Source organism: Periplaneta americana, chromosome 6 (genome assembly GCF_040183065.1).
Source record: "Periplaneta americana isolate PAMFEO1 chromosome 6, P.americana_PAMFEO1_priV1, whole genome shotgun sequence".
Taxonomy (NCBI): Eukaryota; Metazoa; Arthropoda; class Insecta; order Blattodea; family Blattidae; genus Periplaneta; species Periplaneta americana.
The window spans coordinates 89,841,163-89,858,624 of record NC_091122.1 but is presented as its reverse complement, the minus strand read 5'-3'; the positions used below and the strand labels follow the sequence as shown (position 1 = coordinate 89,858,624).

General features: G+C 33.5%; 1 protein-coding gene across 4 annotated transcripts in view; it reads left to right on the top strand.

Annotated features, from left to right (window-relative positions):
- Ccz1 (vacuolar fusion protein CCZ1) overlaps positions 1–17,462 on the top strand; it is a 55,556-nt gene that overhangs the window by 10,624 nt on the left and 27,470 nt on the right. For all 4 annotated transcript variants that reach the window (XR_011332602.1, XR_011332601.1, XM_069828390.1 and 1 more), the window contains exons 4-7: positions 1,111–1,323; positions 9,596–9,771; positions 10,908–11,051; positions 12,774–12,922. Coding sequence is in view for 2 of the 4 variants with exons in the window: in XM_069828390.1 (XP_069684491.1) it covers positions 1,111–1,323; positions 9,596–9,771; positions 10,908–11,051; positions 12,774–12,922 (682 nt within the window). In the remaining 2 variants the exon portion in view is untranslated. The remainder of the gene's footprint in view (positions 1–1,110; positions 1,324–9,595; positions 9,772–10,907; positions 11,052–12,773; positions 12,923–17,462) is intronic.

The following is a 17,462-nucleotide window of genomic DNA, read 5'->3' as shown; positions in this document are numbered from 1 at the left end:
TCTCATAAGTAATGATCTTGGTAAGTGAGGAATGTTAAATTTGTCCTCCAACAGTATGTTGTGCTGTCTTCAACATGCTTTGCTTTGCAAGCTTGATGAACTTTATGTATGATCCAGATTTTCGCATTATGAAAAGACAAGATATGGTTGGTAGTTCCTGTAATGAACGTTCCATTTTCTTTGCAAGGAAGTCAGCTGTTTCATTCCCTGCTATTTGACAATGTGCGGGTATCCACTGGTCACCATGGAAATTAAGATGTAAGGTTATATATTACATTAAGAATATTTGCCTTCACATAGAAAGGGGAGCTTTAGAACTTTTGATGGCAAACCCTTTAAGGAAAAGGGACTCTAAATTGTGCTGCTGGCCTGCCTGAGAGTTAATTTGCAACTTTATTTAAAGTTGTCACAGATAATTAGTGACAGTTGGAATCATCATGTAAGTAATAGTAGGGTAGGTAATGGATATAGTAGTAACAAGTAACAATAATTAAAAATAGCATCTTAAATGTACACTGTTTCATTGCATAGATATGAGTGAAACAATGCAAAGTTAATAGAAATTTTGAGAAAATTAAAATAAATGTGACAATAATAACATTTAACTATTTCTTACAACAATTTTACTGATATTGATGCTCTGTATTTTGAACACATTTATGTTTCAGTGAGTAGCTTTTTTGTGATAGTGAAATATAAAAATGCATTTCAATTTTGAGAGTAACAGTACCATGGAATCTATATATCGATTTCTTTTTGGTAGCAGAGTTGCTTTTCCTTAGTGATTTCATTATTTGACGGACTATAGGAATATGCATTTCACAGACAATAATCAAGTATACAATTTTATACTCGTTAGTAAAATTTAACAGCATGTATGTGTTCTTCAAACAAATATGTCTTTATAGCTGGAGTATGGTAATGATGGTGGTTGTTACTTTTATTATTATTATTATTATTATTATTATTATTATCATTATTATTATCATTATTATTATTATTATTATTATTATTATTATTATTATTATTATTATTATTATTATTATTATTGAGGTTACTATAGTGTTAATAAAGAAATCAATAGACCTTTTCTTGTGTGTTTGTTTCCAGACAGTAACTATTCCATTTGTAGCGAAAGTGAAAGATGGAACAGAATATTTGGAATATCAGAGTGATGATGTCCAAGATAATGTTTACCTTGCTGTACTCAAGCAATCATACCAGATGTTTCGACTTTTCAAAGGATCATTCAATGCTATTCTGAATAGCAAAGGTGGAGATATCGTACATCTTAAACAAAAACTGGATCACTTCTTCTCTAGGGTGAGATTTAGAAACTTAATTTTTTTTTATTCATTGTCAAACCAAGGTATTTGTATGCTTTGGGGTTCTTATCAATATTACGTCTTTGTTGAATACTAAGGATTGTAGTACATTTCATTCGTTATGTGCTGCTTTCTGTTCTGATGTGGATTATGGTGAATTGTGGAGAATGATGATGGGTTGCTTTTTAGTATATTATGTTTCTGGTTGTGTTACATACTTACTTCATGGCTTTTAAGGAACCTGGCACATTCTCAGGTTGCGGATAGATGAGAAGGTCTCCAGGTATTTCGATTTTTTTTTTAGATTGTAGATTTATTTAATAATAACATATACGTAAAAAAAAAAACACTACATGAAAGTACCCGAAAGAGCAAGGCTCGTGTTCGGGGACAGTTCCGTTTTGATAGAAAGACTTGAAAATGACATTCAATTTTACAATGTTCACCAAACATACCTATTTTTTCTGAATTAAAATTTAAGATTCTGATTAGGCCTACACAGATTATACATACCGGTAATTCACAATAATAGAAATCTCTATTGTTTCTAAAATAAAATTTAAAATTCTTGCACTAAGATCACATTCTTAAGAAGAGTAGATAGAAACATATATAAATACTTTGTAAATAAAATACTTAAGAAAAAAGTCACATAAAGATGATAATAATAAAGTTAGTAATAATAATAATACTAGTAATAACTGAGTGAAAAAAGAGACGATGTTGAGATTGGTGGATTAATATTAACTTATTAGTAGTATAATTAGTACAGGTTATGTTGATATAGTAACCAAGTTAAGATAGAAAAAATATACTTAGGATGGTTACTATGGAGGGTAGCTGCAAATATATTGAGTAAGCTGTCGTGGACAGCCGATAAGGGATGGTCCTCCAGCTTGGGGGTTGGGTGAAGGGCTAACAACCCATCACCGTAAAAAAAATAGCTTGTTACGAAACCACACAATAAGCCTGGCTGTGATACTTTTTGTCTTAATTTTAAGGAGGACTGTTTAATATCTAATGTTTCTGGCCCTGGTAATTTCTTTCCTAATTCTAATGAAAACTGTTGAGTATAATATGTAATTTTTGTGGTCCTGTGGTAATTTCTGTCTTAATTTAAATTATGACTGTTCAATATTTATGGCCCTGGTAATTTCTGTACTAATTTTTAATCATTTAGAATTCAATGTTAATCCCCATAAACGAATTCTGTTCAATTTGTATTCAGTATCAGTCTTTGAAGATTTGACACGAATGTGAATATAATATATCTTATACTTTCGAATGTGAATATATATATGTTTCGCTGTCGTGTTCCCCTTTGCATGGCGGCCAGCGATAGCAACCATTGATAACTGAGCTCCCGACCTATGGCTGACTTGAATCCCCTCCCCTTTGTAGGAGCACTGGAGTCATTGTCAGTCTCACAGCGGTTTTGTTTCAGCGTTGTAGTCTTTGAAGTGCTTCATATGAAATGTTATTTCTGTATTAGTGCTACAAGTGTTATTGTGCGTGGTATTAAATGTGATTTCTGTATTAGTGCTGTGCTTTCTGTATTAGTGCTGTGCTATGGTTTACATAATGCCTCGACATACTTACACATTACAACAAAGAATTTTTATGTATGATTCGTATATGTGTTAACAAACTCTTGCAGGGAAGTTTTAAGACGATTTTTAACTGAATATTCAGGTGTGCCTGCCCCACATATAGATACTGTGTGAAAACTTGTCACTAAATTTAGAGAAATGGGATCTATTTTTGATAAGAAGTGAAGGGTAAATAAACGTGTGCTTACTGAGGAGAAACTAGATGAAATGGGAGAAAAATTAGAACATACTGCACAGAAATCCCTCCAACGGCTTGCACAGGAAACTGAAATTTCAATGATCTCAGCATGGCGAGCTATCAAACTCTTAAAATTGAAACCATACAAGCTCACTGTTGTTCATGAATTTTTGCCACGTGATCATGAAAAAAAGTTAAATTTTTGTAACTGGATTTTGCAATACGTTCATGATGGAGTAATTGACCCACGCTTAATATTCTTTTCTGACGAAGCATGGTTCCATTTACATGGGCATGTGTCCATTCAGAATGACAGGTACTGGAGAGCAGATAAACCCAATTTTATACACGAAACTCCCTTACATGATGAGAAGATCGGAGTTTGGTGCGTAGTAAATGCATATAGGGTTATAGGGTCTATATTTTTTGGAACTACCATTAATGTACAGAGATACAGGAATGACACACTTACACCATTCTTTGAACAGTTAATTGACAATCAGGGCATTTCCAACAAGACTCTGGCATGGTGTATACAGCTGACGAGACGTTAAATTTAATTCAGGAAATTTTTTAGGCTAGGATCATTAGTAAAGAATTATGGCCATCATGATCCCTCGATCTGTTTGTGACGCATGACTTTGAGAACGTGATTGACTCAACTGCCAAGCTGCTTGCGAGACCATATTGGAAAATGTTTCAGGCAACACTGTTGCACTCAGTAGTGACTAAGCTCATTTTCATTTGTCGGGCTGTGCCAATAAACAAAACCTTCGGTATTGGGTACCAGAAAATCCTCGAGAAATGTATCAGCGGCCTCTCCATTACTATTTGGTGTGCTGGTGCACAATTTGAAATAATAAGGGCATACCTTTTGAAGAAGGACGCACAGTCAAGCATTTGGACGATATTATCTTTAAAACAAAATGATGTCAAAATGGCAATCATTCTTCTGTAAGATGGTAAAATAAAATTTCCAATAGGATCTATAGCTAACAAGCAACATTCTCATGGGGCAGATAAAAAGTTAATCTCTCTTCTTCCATCATGTTAATATGTCAAAACAAGTGCTTATACTAATTTTGGCCACTTGAGCACAATTACGAGGACCCTAAAAAGCTAAGTTTCCCCGGGGCTGTGTACAGAAAAAAAACTCAATTTAATGAAAAGATTTATTGGAACAGATACAGCAATTTTTTTTTAGCTATTTTCAACATATTCCCCACCAGAATTGAGACATTTGTCATACTATGGGATCAGCTTTTGTATATCTGTGTCGAAGTCTGCCACCTAGAATCAGAACCAGTGTGTGACAGCCATCTGCATCTCTCTGTTGATCCCATTGTATCACAAATGTCTCAATTTCGGTGGGGAATATGGTGAAAAATAGCGTAAATAGCTTAACAATTGCTGTGTCTGTTTCAATATATTTTTCCAATGAAATTATGTTCTCTTTCTGTAAACAGCTCCAGGAAAACCTATTTTTACGGCTCTTGTAATTGCGCTCGAGTGGCCAAAATTTGTATAAGCGCTTGTTTTGACATTATTAACAGAGTAGAAGGAAAAAAAAAATTAACTTTTTTATCTGTCCCCATGAGAATGTTTGCTTGTAAGCATTTCTTATTCTTGTTGTCAATACTGGTCCTCTTACAACTTTTAAACCATTTTGGTCGAAAATGTACAGGAGCAACCATTAAGAATGGTCTTATTCAATCTCAATTAGAATCAATTTCTCATTAGGCTGCGGCCACAGTGGAAGCGTCGAGCGGCGCGGTACTGCTCTCGAAAAATTGAGGAGTGGGGAGGAAAGAGCGTTGGTGTGGCCATGTAGCGCAGAGTTGGAGAGCGGCGCGGTGTGGAGATGAGATCATGGCAGTGTTTGCTTTTAGGCAATTCTTATCTAGAAAGAACAGCTTAAAATAGGAATGGCATAGAATTTTATGTTCATCCATTTAATAAGAGATGTGAACCTCTGAGACTTTCATCGTTTGTATGGAGAATTAGGGACATTTCCAGATAGATATTTTAAGTATACACGCATGCCTATTACAACTTTCGACTATTTTCTAAATAAAAATAAGGAGCGACTACAGAAGCAAGCCATCAAATTTCGGAGATTTATCACTATTGCACAATGGCTAATCATTATATTAAGATACAATTGTTTTAAGTTAAAGACACAGGATCATGCATTCTTCGAACAATGATGCAGATAGGCTATACTGCATATAAATTAAATAAAATAAAAATAGTCCTATGAATCCTTAAATTTTTGTGTTGATGGAATTAAGTCTCATTCATTACGAATAATTGCATGGGCTGCATCTTACATGGCAAAAAAAAAAAAACACATGTTTATACTTACGAAAATTTAACATTAGAAATGAGCAGTTTTCAATATTTTTCATTTTTTTCATTTTGATTTATTGCATTTAAAACTTCTTACAATTGTGTGCTGTGCAATTTTAATTTTTCCACTACACTTATAATTATTACTTTTCATATGCGGCAAAAGAGACATTAAAAATTGTGCTCTGTACCACTGAAAATATGCTCTCTTGCCGTTGCTTTATTAACAGGATATCGAACTACTCTATTTCAGCATCAATTATTTTTTTATATTATTGTATATATATATAAGGTCCTATTTTAAATAACCAATTATTGATAAATAGATTTAACATAAATATATTTTTATATAAGTGATATATATTTAAATAATTTAGATTTATATTCGAGCCCTTGGCTTTGATGTTGAGGCATTCGAAGACATATTCGTCTGAAGTGATATGTTATCATTGCTGATAATTGTCTTTACTTTCTCCCAAATCAGGACTGTTCGGAGTCGATGGGATCTCCTGGAAGGAAAGATTTCCTACAGTCCTATCAGAAAGGACGACGTCCTTCATAAACATTGTCAGGTCGAAAATCGTCCATAACGATGTAGCGATTCAAGAGCTTCGGAACCGCTTCGTATCTTTGGGAGCTTCTGGAGTTCCTTCTCAAATTTATCTTTTAAATTCTACGACTTATTTTCACCACATCTGAAATAGAATGCAATAATGAATATTTAATGAATTAGTGACTGAAATATTGAAATATTAATATATTCTAATATTAAGTCTTCTACTACGTTAAAATGAACAAAATTTAAGGTAAATTTCTAACATTACTCTTTCTTGTAGGTTTATAACCACAGGGACATCATTGCGATTACGGGCATTTTCCTTCAGGGTAGGAAAATTTACAGCAATTGTAATGGCAAGACAAACGTGTGAGGTAATCTAAAATGAATCGATTAAAGAATTTATACCATAACCAAATAAAGAAAAATTAAACTAAGTAGTCAGTGATTACTGTGAACATTGTGGTTCCCTAATTGCTTCAAAACAAACGACGAAAAGCATGATCAGGTAAAGGGTCCTGATAAATTCAGTTCCAGATATTTTAATTTACGTAGTATTGCTACAGAGTATTGTTGGCGCAGACTAAACATTTTAACCATTGATTTGGTGGGAAGAAGAAAACACAGTGATGGAGGCATTTTCACAACTTTACACTTTTCAATTTGTTGGAGACCAACAGGTTCAATGTGCCTGAACTATCGAACTCAATTGTAAAGGTATCATTTGTACTTATTGGAGATGAAGCCTATCCTCTAAAACTTTATCTTACGAGGCAATATCTAGTGAGAGAACTAACGCCTAGAAGGGAAAATTTTAATCAACGTTTATCTAGTGTTCGAAAAATAATACATGGAATGTGCTTTCTGAATATTGCGTGCTAAGTGGCGATTCACGATAGAAATATGGACACAAATGTGAAAAGAGCCAGCACATATTATAATCTTCCATTTGAGAAAAGATTGCGACAAAGAATGATCTGCATTATCATGAAACGACTTTACAAATTAGAGAACTGATGATGTGCAAACTCATTAGAACTCAGATCGCAGGAATAATAGTTGCAGTGAATTTGATAGACAAATAAGGATAACTTCACTGATTATTTCAATCAGTCGCAGATGTTAATATAACATTATAATTTGTACTTAATAGATTGTGTTTTTTTCATAACAGAAGTGCCAATTTCTTGTATGAGATTGTAAATAATGACTTTTGACCTAATAGTTTTAATCCTACTGGTATTTCTTTGCTTTAACGGTCGTTAATTGTAACAACAGAAATATTTAAATCATATAATTGTACCTTTATTTCGGAGTTGGAATATGTTTAATATTGTACGCAGCACTGAGTGTTTATCTCGACAATATTCTATAAAGTATGATTAATAATAATAATAATAATAATAATAATAATAATAATCATCACCAACATCATCATCATCACACGACATATTATAAAAATATTATTCGCGTTCAGTAAAATGTCTTCCTACATATTCCTCGTCATGGAGAGGTTTTTGAAGTTCTTCTCCCAATTATTCCATAGGAATATTCGGGTTTTCACTTCTTAAATGATAACTTCTTTCTCATTTCTTGACATTCATACTTGCAATTGTGAGCGGCACCGCTAAAATCTCAAACAAGAGCAAGCGGCCAGCGGCGTGTAGCGTTGTCCTTGAACCAACTTCCCCTCCAAAATGCCGCTCCACTCACACTATGGCCAGCTGCATTTGCTAACATGCGTTTGTGATTCATCCACGCCGCCACTCAATGCGCCGTGCCGCCAGCCGCTTGCACTGTGGCCGAAGCCTTAGATGAATCACATTTAAAAGCATAAATTAGCTTTAATGAAAGTCCTAAAAGTTTGGGGCCATAGTAATGTATCGAAATACCTTAAATTCTTTATAGAAGAGCCAAAATTAGTTGTTTTGGTTTTTTAAATTTTAAATCATGCAATAGTCGTGTTATCAATTTCAATTTTATTGATTTTATTTTTGGATTTATTGATTTACTTTATGGCCAGATAAAGAATTTTCGATAAAAGACACAAGAATCATTCGAACATGAATTTTGTGAGAAAAAGAGAGAGAGAGAGGGGGGGAGGGAGGGTGAGCAGAAGGGGAGAGGGGGGAGAGAGATTCTCAGACTATTACACTTTTACTACGTGATACTACTTTTGACCAATAAAACAGTACGAAACGACATGTTTAAACCAATCATGGCTGCTTATCCTACAATTTTTTTCACCTTTCTATCAGTTGTTTTTTTATCACCTCTCTAACATTTGTTTCTTTATTTGCCAACATTGTACTTTCAATAATTGTACCTTTCAAATGATTCATGTTCATTTCATCTTCCGTAATTAGAACTTTAATATTGTTTATCTTTTTTATATTATTTAGGTTATGTTTATAGCTTCTGCTGAATGAGATTATGGGTAGTGCGTATCAGAGATTGTTTAATATATATTGATAACTGAAGTGGAATGCAACTATTTTAATAAAAAATGAAATTGAATCAACAAAGCCTTCTTGACTAGAAATCGTCCATAGAGTTCAATGAAGATTGTGTTGTTGGCACAACTGGTAGCAAGAGAACAACTAACCATAACACGTTACTGCCATCTAGCGGAATATTTGTAATGATGAGATGGTGCAGTAATATTTTTTCAAGATAGTTTAGTATTTTTGGAAGTCAATATTTTATTGTATTAGAGTACTTTATTTCTTCTAGTCTTTATATACATTCTTCTATTCATGTAATAGCCAACTAAATCCCACTCGAGTGTTTATTTTCTCTAGATAAATCAAAACCTCTAAAATTATCTTACGAATATTATTCTGTAGTCTTGTACGTAATATGTGTATGACTTATATCATAAAGTCTGAAAAATATAAATATAATAATTGGATTAAAGCATAAAAAAACAAAAGAGAAAATAAACTCATAATAAAGACACTAACTAATTAATTTCTTTCGCGGCATACCTTTATATTTACCTGTACAATGTTTCTTACACAAGAAAGGGACAACAGAAAAGTGAAATCATGAGGATCTTAGTCTTTGCAACAAAAAAGAAGTATGTAACTTTTGACTTCTTTCACTCTTGAAACTTCAGTATTGATCTATGAAATACAATAAAAAAAATGAAAATGAAATAATTAAAATTTATGCATATTGCAAGTATAGAATAATATTGTAAAATTCGTTTCTTGAAATAGCTAAACTGTCTTAATTTCTTTTCCTTGTACATTGTTGTAAGTATCACAATATATTTTTTACTGCTCTTTCACAAAATGATCAATGTTTTCAAAATAGTAAGCCATTGACTTCTTTATACAGTATCACGTTACATCCCATACTCTTCATGGCTTGATAATGTGAAATGGCAAACTATAAGCATACATTTCGTAATTTTTATGAAAAATAACTAAATTGTGTTCCAGATTGTAAGAAGGACCAACTGTCATTCTATGGGTAAAAAATGTTTACATCTTTTTAATTGTTTATCAGCTGCAAAAATAGGTTTAGATTGATACGAAATATAATTTAATCAGTGATCACTTTTGTTTTGCAGTATTTGCTTACTCTGAAGCTGAATCACTCTGACATCCTCGATGTATTCCAAGGAATTCAGTTCCTTCCCCTTGACAAGCAAACTTTTCTTCGAGTCCAATGTTTCGTTAATTTAATAGAAGCGATGTTTGCTCAAGTGAAGTACACAGCATTTCTCTACAACGATCAGTTGGTTTGGTGAGTTTTCTGTATGAATAATATATTGCTGTAATTTTATCCAAGTAAATTATAGGTATGCTAGAATTTCTTCAAAGTTGACTTGGTTTAAAGCAACAAAAAAATATTATGACCTTATTTGTATAAAAGTAACACAATTATTGTAATGTGATCCACTCATAGGAATTTTACTGAATGCCACTAACAACTTTAATGCTTCAGTAGATTTTTTGCCGATCTTCACATAAAAATTCATGTTAATGCATTGTTCTGTATTTATATAATTCATTTTTCCGCCAATACCAGAACACCTATAGTAAGTATTCAGTAACAAACAGCTCTGCTGGTCTGTACTTTGTGCACACACTAACAAAAAATATGTCCACACATAATATCTTCTGCCCATTTTGCAACATGTGCAACATTACAAGTTCATACAAGAAATGAAATTGTCACATATCATATTCTTTTCATGTAAATTATCTTAAATATTGATTGACTTTTTAAGTACTGTGTAGAAATATTATTCTCCAGTCTCTTAAGAGTCGAGCTATTGAGTGTGATGTGTGTTTCAAATGTAATTTATTTATAATGTACCCTTTGAATTTGAAGGCAAGCACAAGCAGTGTAAATACACCTTACTAGTGTACTTATCTTCTTTCTTTCTACTAATACCACTAATACCAAATAAGAGAAATTAAAGATGTAACATCTGTAGCAATAATGTAAGTCATTTGTCAACTTATGCTCAGGTTCAATTTTTTAGAGTATTTTTCTTGCATTTTGTCATTTATTGATATAAATGAAAAATCTCACTTCTCATTGATTTTTGGTGCGTGTGTTTTGGGTAGGTAAGTTTGCATTATTAAAATTGCTTTTCAGTTTTATTTTCTCCTTCATTAATTGATATATTTTTCCCAATAATGTACTTAGATATTCTTGAAGTAGATGTTTCTTGTGTAAACTGTGCTTTTGAATGACAGTGCTTCAGTTTTATTATTGTAGTACATAATTAAAAAGTATAATTTGTCATTATTTTAATCCAAGAGAAGAATGATGACTAATTGATACACATTTAATAAGTAGCATTAAACTCAAGAATGAGATAATGCTTATTGTAGTGAAATATGTAGAGTAATATGGTTAAATTATTTCAGGAGTGGCCTAGAACCTGAAGATATGCAGGTTGTATATAGGTACCTTGTTACAAGCCTATTACCTGCACATCTTGAGACAGAACTTCAAGGCGGTTCCATGCCAAGGCACCCTACTTCACCATTTTCAAGTACTCACTATGGAAGGTCAGTTATTAATCTTAATTGAATTGAACTGAACTTAAACTTACTGTCAGATTAGCTGTCTTGATAACTTAGTTGACAAAGTACTGTCTGATGATGACTGTAGATCCGGCTTCGAATCCCAGTGATAGCAGAGTTTCATTTGTGGTGGACAAGATTCCTGAGGATTTTCTTGGGATACTCCCATTTCCTTACATTATTCCACTGTCACTTTCCATTTTAATATTCATCATCACCATCATTATTCCATAAGTGAGTGGCATGATCATCACCTGTGGGCTATTAATAGGCGAGACCTGGCTTGTATAAACAAAAATATTTGTTTCACATCCTAAAAAACCGGACGCATATCAAACATATTTAAATAATTAAATAAACAAAAAACAAACAATTTGTTAATGTATTAACAAAAAAAGACCTGTGGTGGGCACTAGTATCTCGTCCACAAACCATCTGCGTCAACAACTGCCCTCATTCTGCGCGGCATGAAGTCCACAAGATTATGGAACACCACCTCCCACGCATCTAGAACTCTGCCCCACAATTCGTCAGCTGTCCGAATGGGTAGTTGTTCTGCCCAATTAGAGCGTAGGATCCATTTGACTGTAGCCCACAAATTTTCGATCGGATTCATATCCGGTGATTTTGGAGGCCAGTCGACCAGGTCGACATCAGACCTCCACATAAACCATCTTTTAATCTGGTTGGCGGTGAAAAATGTTCCTTCTGGATATCGTTCTCAGGCAGAAGGGATCATTACATTTGCCAAAATGTGTTTGTAGACTTCTGCTATAAACTGACCGTGGATGCATTCCAGAAGTCCTGCCCCATCGTATGACATCCACCCCCAACACGCGACTCGACTTGTTAAGTTGTCTCATGAAGCACTCATCGTATCAGTGGCCATCCACACGATAAACTAGAGAGAATACACTAGACGGTTCACGGCATGCTCCATTATCAAATGTTCTCTCCTCACAGCTCGATGACACCGTATGCCATGCTCTCTAAAATGTCTCCTCACGGTGTGTGGGGAACCTGGAAAGTTGGACGCCATCTTGAGTTAAGAGGCAGTTCTAAAGGGGTGGTTCTCAGCTTCTCTCAATAACATGGCATCCTCTTTCCTTGTAGAGATGCGCAGCTGATCAGGAATGGGACGATTCACAACTTCACCATTCTCGATAAAAAATTTAGCCCACTGCTTAGCAGTTGACAATGGGACTCCAATCTCTCTGGTCACCGTAGACCTAGAATAACCTACACGAACCAGAGCAATGACTTGTTGACGGAGTTGTTGTCTCTCTGCCATCTTCAAGCGTAATGACGAGACAGAACGTTTTATTAACAGACAGAAGTATTGCTTGGAAGAGAGAGGGAGGTTTATTATTTGAGTTTGTGCATATTCTAAGATATGTCGCCACATAAATATAGCATTGTGAGACATATATGATGGGAAATTTATAATTAGAAAAAGAAGATTGTGGGAGATTCGAACCTTGAGCTACTACTGTTAACTCATTCAATTAGTCCAATGCTGTAACGACTTACACTAGTGAGACTGTTAATATCGTTTCGGCATAATATGTGGTTTTCCTGTTCATATTCGCTTCGGTTGATTTTGTATTTATCAATTTTATTATATCATTATTATTATTATTATTATTATTATTATTATTATTATTATTATTATTTCATACTTTTGATTCAAGCTGTTCTGGTCTTCAGATTTGTTACAGGTCCTGCAAATCTCCAAGACACTTCTGGACATATTGGGAAAGTTCCAAAGGTGTACATTAACAATGACTTAGCACCAGAACTATATCACTTAGTTGTCTACAGATCTCTAAGTGCAACTGTGTGTATGTTCATTGAAGGTAATAAGAGCTATAAAATATATTTTCTACAATAGTGAGTAAAGTTTAATTTACTCACTGTTATCAGTGTGTAAAGTGAGCCTTTAAAACACTACATAGTGCGTAAAAAAGTAAGTAATCACCTTAGGCACTGGTTTCATTTTATGCAGTGCCAAAGAAAATGGAATATTCAAGTGCAAACTTCATTCAGTAAGAAAATAACACAAATAGGTAACAAATTTAAGATTCATATTTACATTTTAGCCCGTAATATTCTGAAGTTACATATATAGCCTAGTACTCATTGCTTGCACTGTTTCAAGGATCTGAAATAAGTTCACTTTTCATCAATCTGATAGGCTATGATTTCATGGTTACTTATTTCTGTATGGTTCTGACTTCAGAAATGTAATTCCAAAATGAATCCAGAATGCTGTGTTTAAATCAATAACTTAGCCTACTAACAAAAATTTCTGCAAAGAACTAGGCCCATTCATAATGAAAATGTTAATTTTAATGCGAGAACGTAAATGCTAAAGTAACAGTAATCCATTCGGTCATCATTCACAATGGAAATTTGACGTTATCATAAAGCCTCAAAACCTCGTCTCCACTGATAAACATTTAACAACATGTTAAATATAACATGTCGAATTTAACGTATGAACATTTCAAGTCTCAGTTGACTTAACATGTTGACTGAGTATGTTGAAGTTAACACTTTTAACATGGCGTGTTTTCCAGCAGCAATGGAAACATGTCAAGTCAGTTCACTTGCTTATGCGGCAACATTACAGTTCAGCAAAGTTCTGTAACAACTAACTTCCCATTTTATGGTGCATAACTAGGAGCAACTCTTGATCATTTTTATATGATCCTTGGTGTTGACATAAGTTGTTCGAAGTATGGAGTGGAGAAAAGAAAATACGTTACAATTGATTAATGCACTGATGGAAAGTTTTTGTTTGTGGAATGTCTCTGCAAAAGAATACAGAGACAAAACACAGAAGGCCGACTGTTTTAGAGAGTTATGGCCAGTTTTTCCAAGTAATGTTTAATTTGGCTTAACAAATGTCAAATTAACAGCTGGTTTATTTTTAATGTTTTGTTAAGATGTTTTCCATTTTTCCAACATAATTTTGTTTAAAATAGCCAACACTTAACTTTAACTGTCGTTAATACTATTCTAACTATTCAACAGCAGTTGGTAATGATTTTGCATACTATATAAGATAACTTCTTATTGGCTGATATTATTATTATTTAAATTCTGTACTATAGAGTAAGTCATGAAACGTGTAAAATCGTAACCTGTTACAGTAGCCATGATTCATACAGTACAGAGAGTTGATAAATGAAAGTTGCATTGACTACTATTGAATAATAATAATTATTGTAAGTATGGTTATATTTTATAATGCTAAATATGAATTTCTGTTTAGAAAAATCGCAGCATTATGACCACCAGGTGACAATAATTACACAAATGTGTGTGTAGGCAACTGTACACAAAACCCCGAGGAGAATTCCGTATCATATAAAATTCTCCAATTCATGTCCATGTATAAATTATATGTAATTTCGTCCTAAAGAAGCAATTGCTGCTGAAACATTTTATTATTTACTCACTGCGTATTTTGAAGCACTAGTGACATTGGCTATAGTTGAAGAGCCAGTAACATAGAATCTAGAGTTAATAGTAGCTGGTGAATTGGAACAAGTGACCTATTTCTGTTTGTAGGATATTCAAATCTGACTTCAATTTCTTGCCACATTGAGATCGCACATTTCCTCAATATTAAATGGATAATAGCTCAGCATCGAAATAAGCGTCAGTATGATAATCAGTTGACTTATAAAGATTATCTTCCTTATATTAATATTCCAAAATATCTTTTAAATTACCTATTACCAGTCTTATGGCCGGTTTCACAAATCTTCATTAAGGTTTTAATGATTCATTAATGTATTTACTGGTTCACTAAATCATTTTTATATCTCACCAAGCATCTTTAGCCTAACGAACCAGTAAAACTATCATTAAATTTAGTGATAGAAATTTCCGTCTTTAAAATTTTAAATTATTCATTAGTTGCAATATAAAATGGCGGAACGTTTCGACACAGAATTGTCATATCTGAAACTGCTCGGAAATTAAGAGTCAAATGGAGATAATGTTAACCATTTAAAAACTGATCATTTTGAAAATTTGAATGACACAAAAATTCACAAAAGATACCGCGTCACGAAGATCGTGGTACCGGTACTCAAAATTTTAGAAGAAACTGATCATAGGTTAGAATATCATAAAAACGGCTGGGACTAAGTTGAAACTAGTCAACTGGGTAACATACAACTGAGTTTTATTTTAAGACATGAAAGTGATTATTAGAACTACATACCAGTACCTAAGAAATATTGGTAAATTAATACATAATGTGCATTCAAACATAACAAAACTTAATTGGTATATTAACTTTCATTTATTAGAATTATATTATAGCTAGCGATAAGATATGTTTACACTGGCTTTAAAACAGAAGCGAAAGAGCTGGATTCTTGGAATTTATAATAGTTTTCTTTCCGATGGAAATTTAATTTTCCAGCAGGATAATCACCCCGCACACACCGCCATAAACGTTCAAAGACAGTTCACGGAAAAGCATGAAAAAGAGAAGGATTGACAAATATCGAGGCATCCCACCTCAAAATCCAGATCAGTTCTGGGACCAAGTTCTGGCTACCTGGGAAGATTTCGCTAAGGACCAGAACTATTTCCGCGATCTGCTGGACTCAATGCCCCGAAAATGCCAGGCAGTGATAGACGCCGGTGGCATGTGGACACTGTATTAGATCCACATGTGTATTTCTTTTTTTCTTTAATTTGTTTGTTTATCTTTGTTTTATTTCGGGAAGAAAATTGATCTCCCAAGAGTTTTTTAAATTCTCCTAGCGGAGCCAGAGTTGCGAAATAATTCGTTCCACTACACAAAATTTAAAAAAATGAAGGAAGGTAACATGTATAAAAATTAATTATGTTAATAAAAAAAAAATTATCGCCGAGAATCGAACACGGGCCCCAGGGATGGCAAGCCAACTCGCTACTGACTGCTCCAACGGAGAATCATGACGTAACCAGCGCGACGAGACACATATAGCCGCTCAGCTTGAAGTCTACAGAGACAGCGCACATATAAACGTACTCGTGTAAATATTTTAATGTTCAGTACTAGTTAATGTTTCATTTGGACTGATTTACTGAAGCTTGGTGAAACACCTTCAAAAGTTGATAAGCAGTAAACCTTTTGTTTTTCACGTTTCTCTTGCTTGCTTTCAAGACTGCCCACATAACAACATGTCCAGATATTCTCTGTTAGAATACATCATTGTGCACTTACGAAGAGCAAGTGAAGATGGCTAATTTGAGAGCAAAGATAGATTTCGAAAAAGTTCCATTTACTAGAATTCTTTCGTAAAGAAGTGCGATTAACGGATGTTTTCTATTTAGGAACCTTTGAAAAATGTGTAGACGTGGATAAAAACTAGTAATTCTGAAACGACAAGATTTCAGATCTTCACAATGTGGAGGATTAGCTGATTCATCTGGTATAAACATATTATTTTGAGTGGTGTAATTCTCGCCGAGAACATATAATTATCCTGTTACCCAGTTTGAATTTAGGTAATTTTTCTAAATCTTATTAGTCTCGTTCCTGTACATGTTATTTTATGTGATGTGTTTACATTTACTGTCATATGATATTGAATATTGGTATATTCACCTTGGATCCATACCATATTTGTAGTGCATAAACATTTCTTAATGTATTATGTAACCAAGCTCGGAATAGAATTGTTGAGTTTGGAAACTACAACTCTCGTACACTTGCATTCCAGCTGTCAGCCACCTTACTTGCTCAATGATGTCTTATTACTCTTATTACTCCACTAGAAGCTGTGCATTGGAGAACACTTGCACGGAAAAAATCGACGTTGCATTATACATATACAATTAGGATAAATTGGTGCGTTTAACTGGTGTTATTGTGAAGTAATGATTACAATCTACTTCGCTGAAAATGGTCGTATTTATATCTCTGTTATACTTCGGTCATATTTACCAATTAATATTTTACGTCTCCTTTATTTAGCTTTATTTCAATCCATTCTCCAGTATGGAATTTTAGGGTGGGGAAATGCTTGTAATTCTAATCTCACTCCACTAATATTTATTCAGAAAAGAATTATTAAAATATGCCTTAATAAACCAATTGATTACTCATCTGAGCTTTTGTTTACTGATTTTAATGTTTTGAAAATTAAACAGATTTATTATATTGCCTTATTAATCTTCATACATAAAAACCGTAATAAATTCAAATTGTATCATCATAAATATGGAACTAAAAGATCCGACTTTATACGACTAGAGGAACCAAAGTGTTTCACAAGCACAGCTCTGAGCCATGGTACCTACTTTGGTTCAAGGTTATACAATGAAATAATTGATAAATACCCAAATTTGGAAAATTTTAGTATCAGAAATTTAAAAAATAGCGTT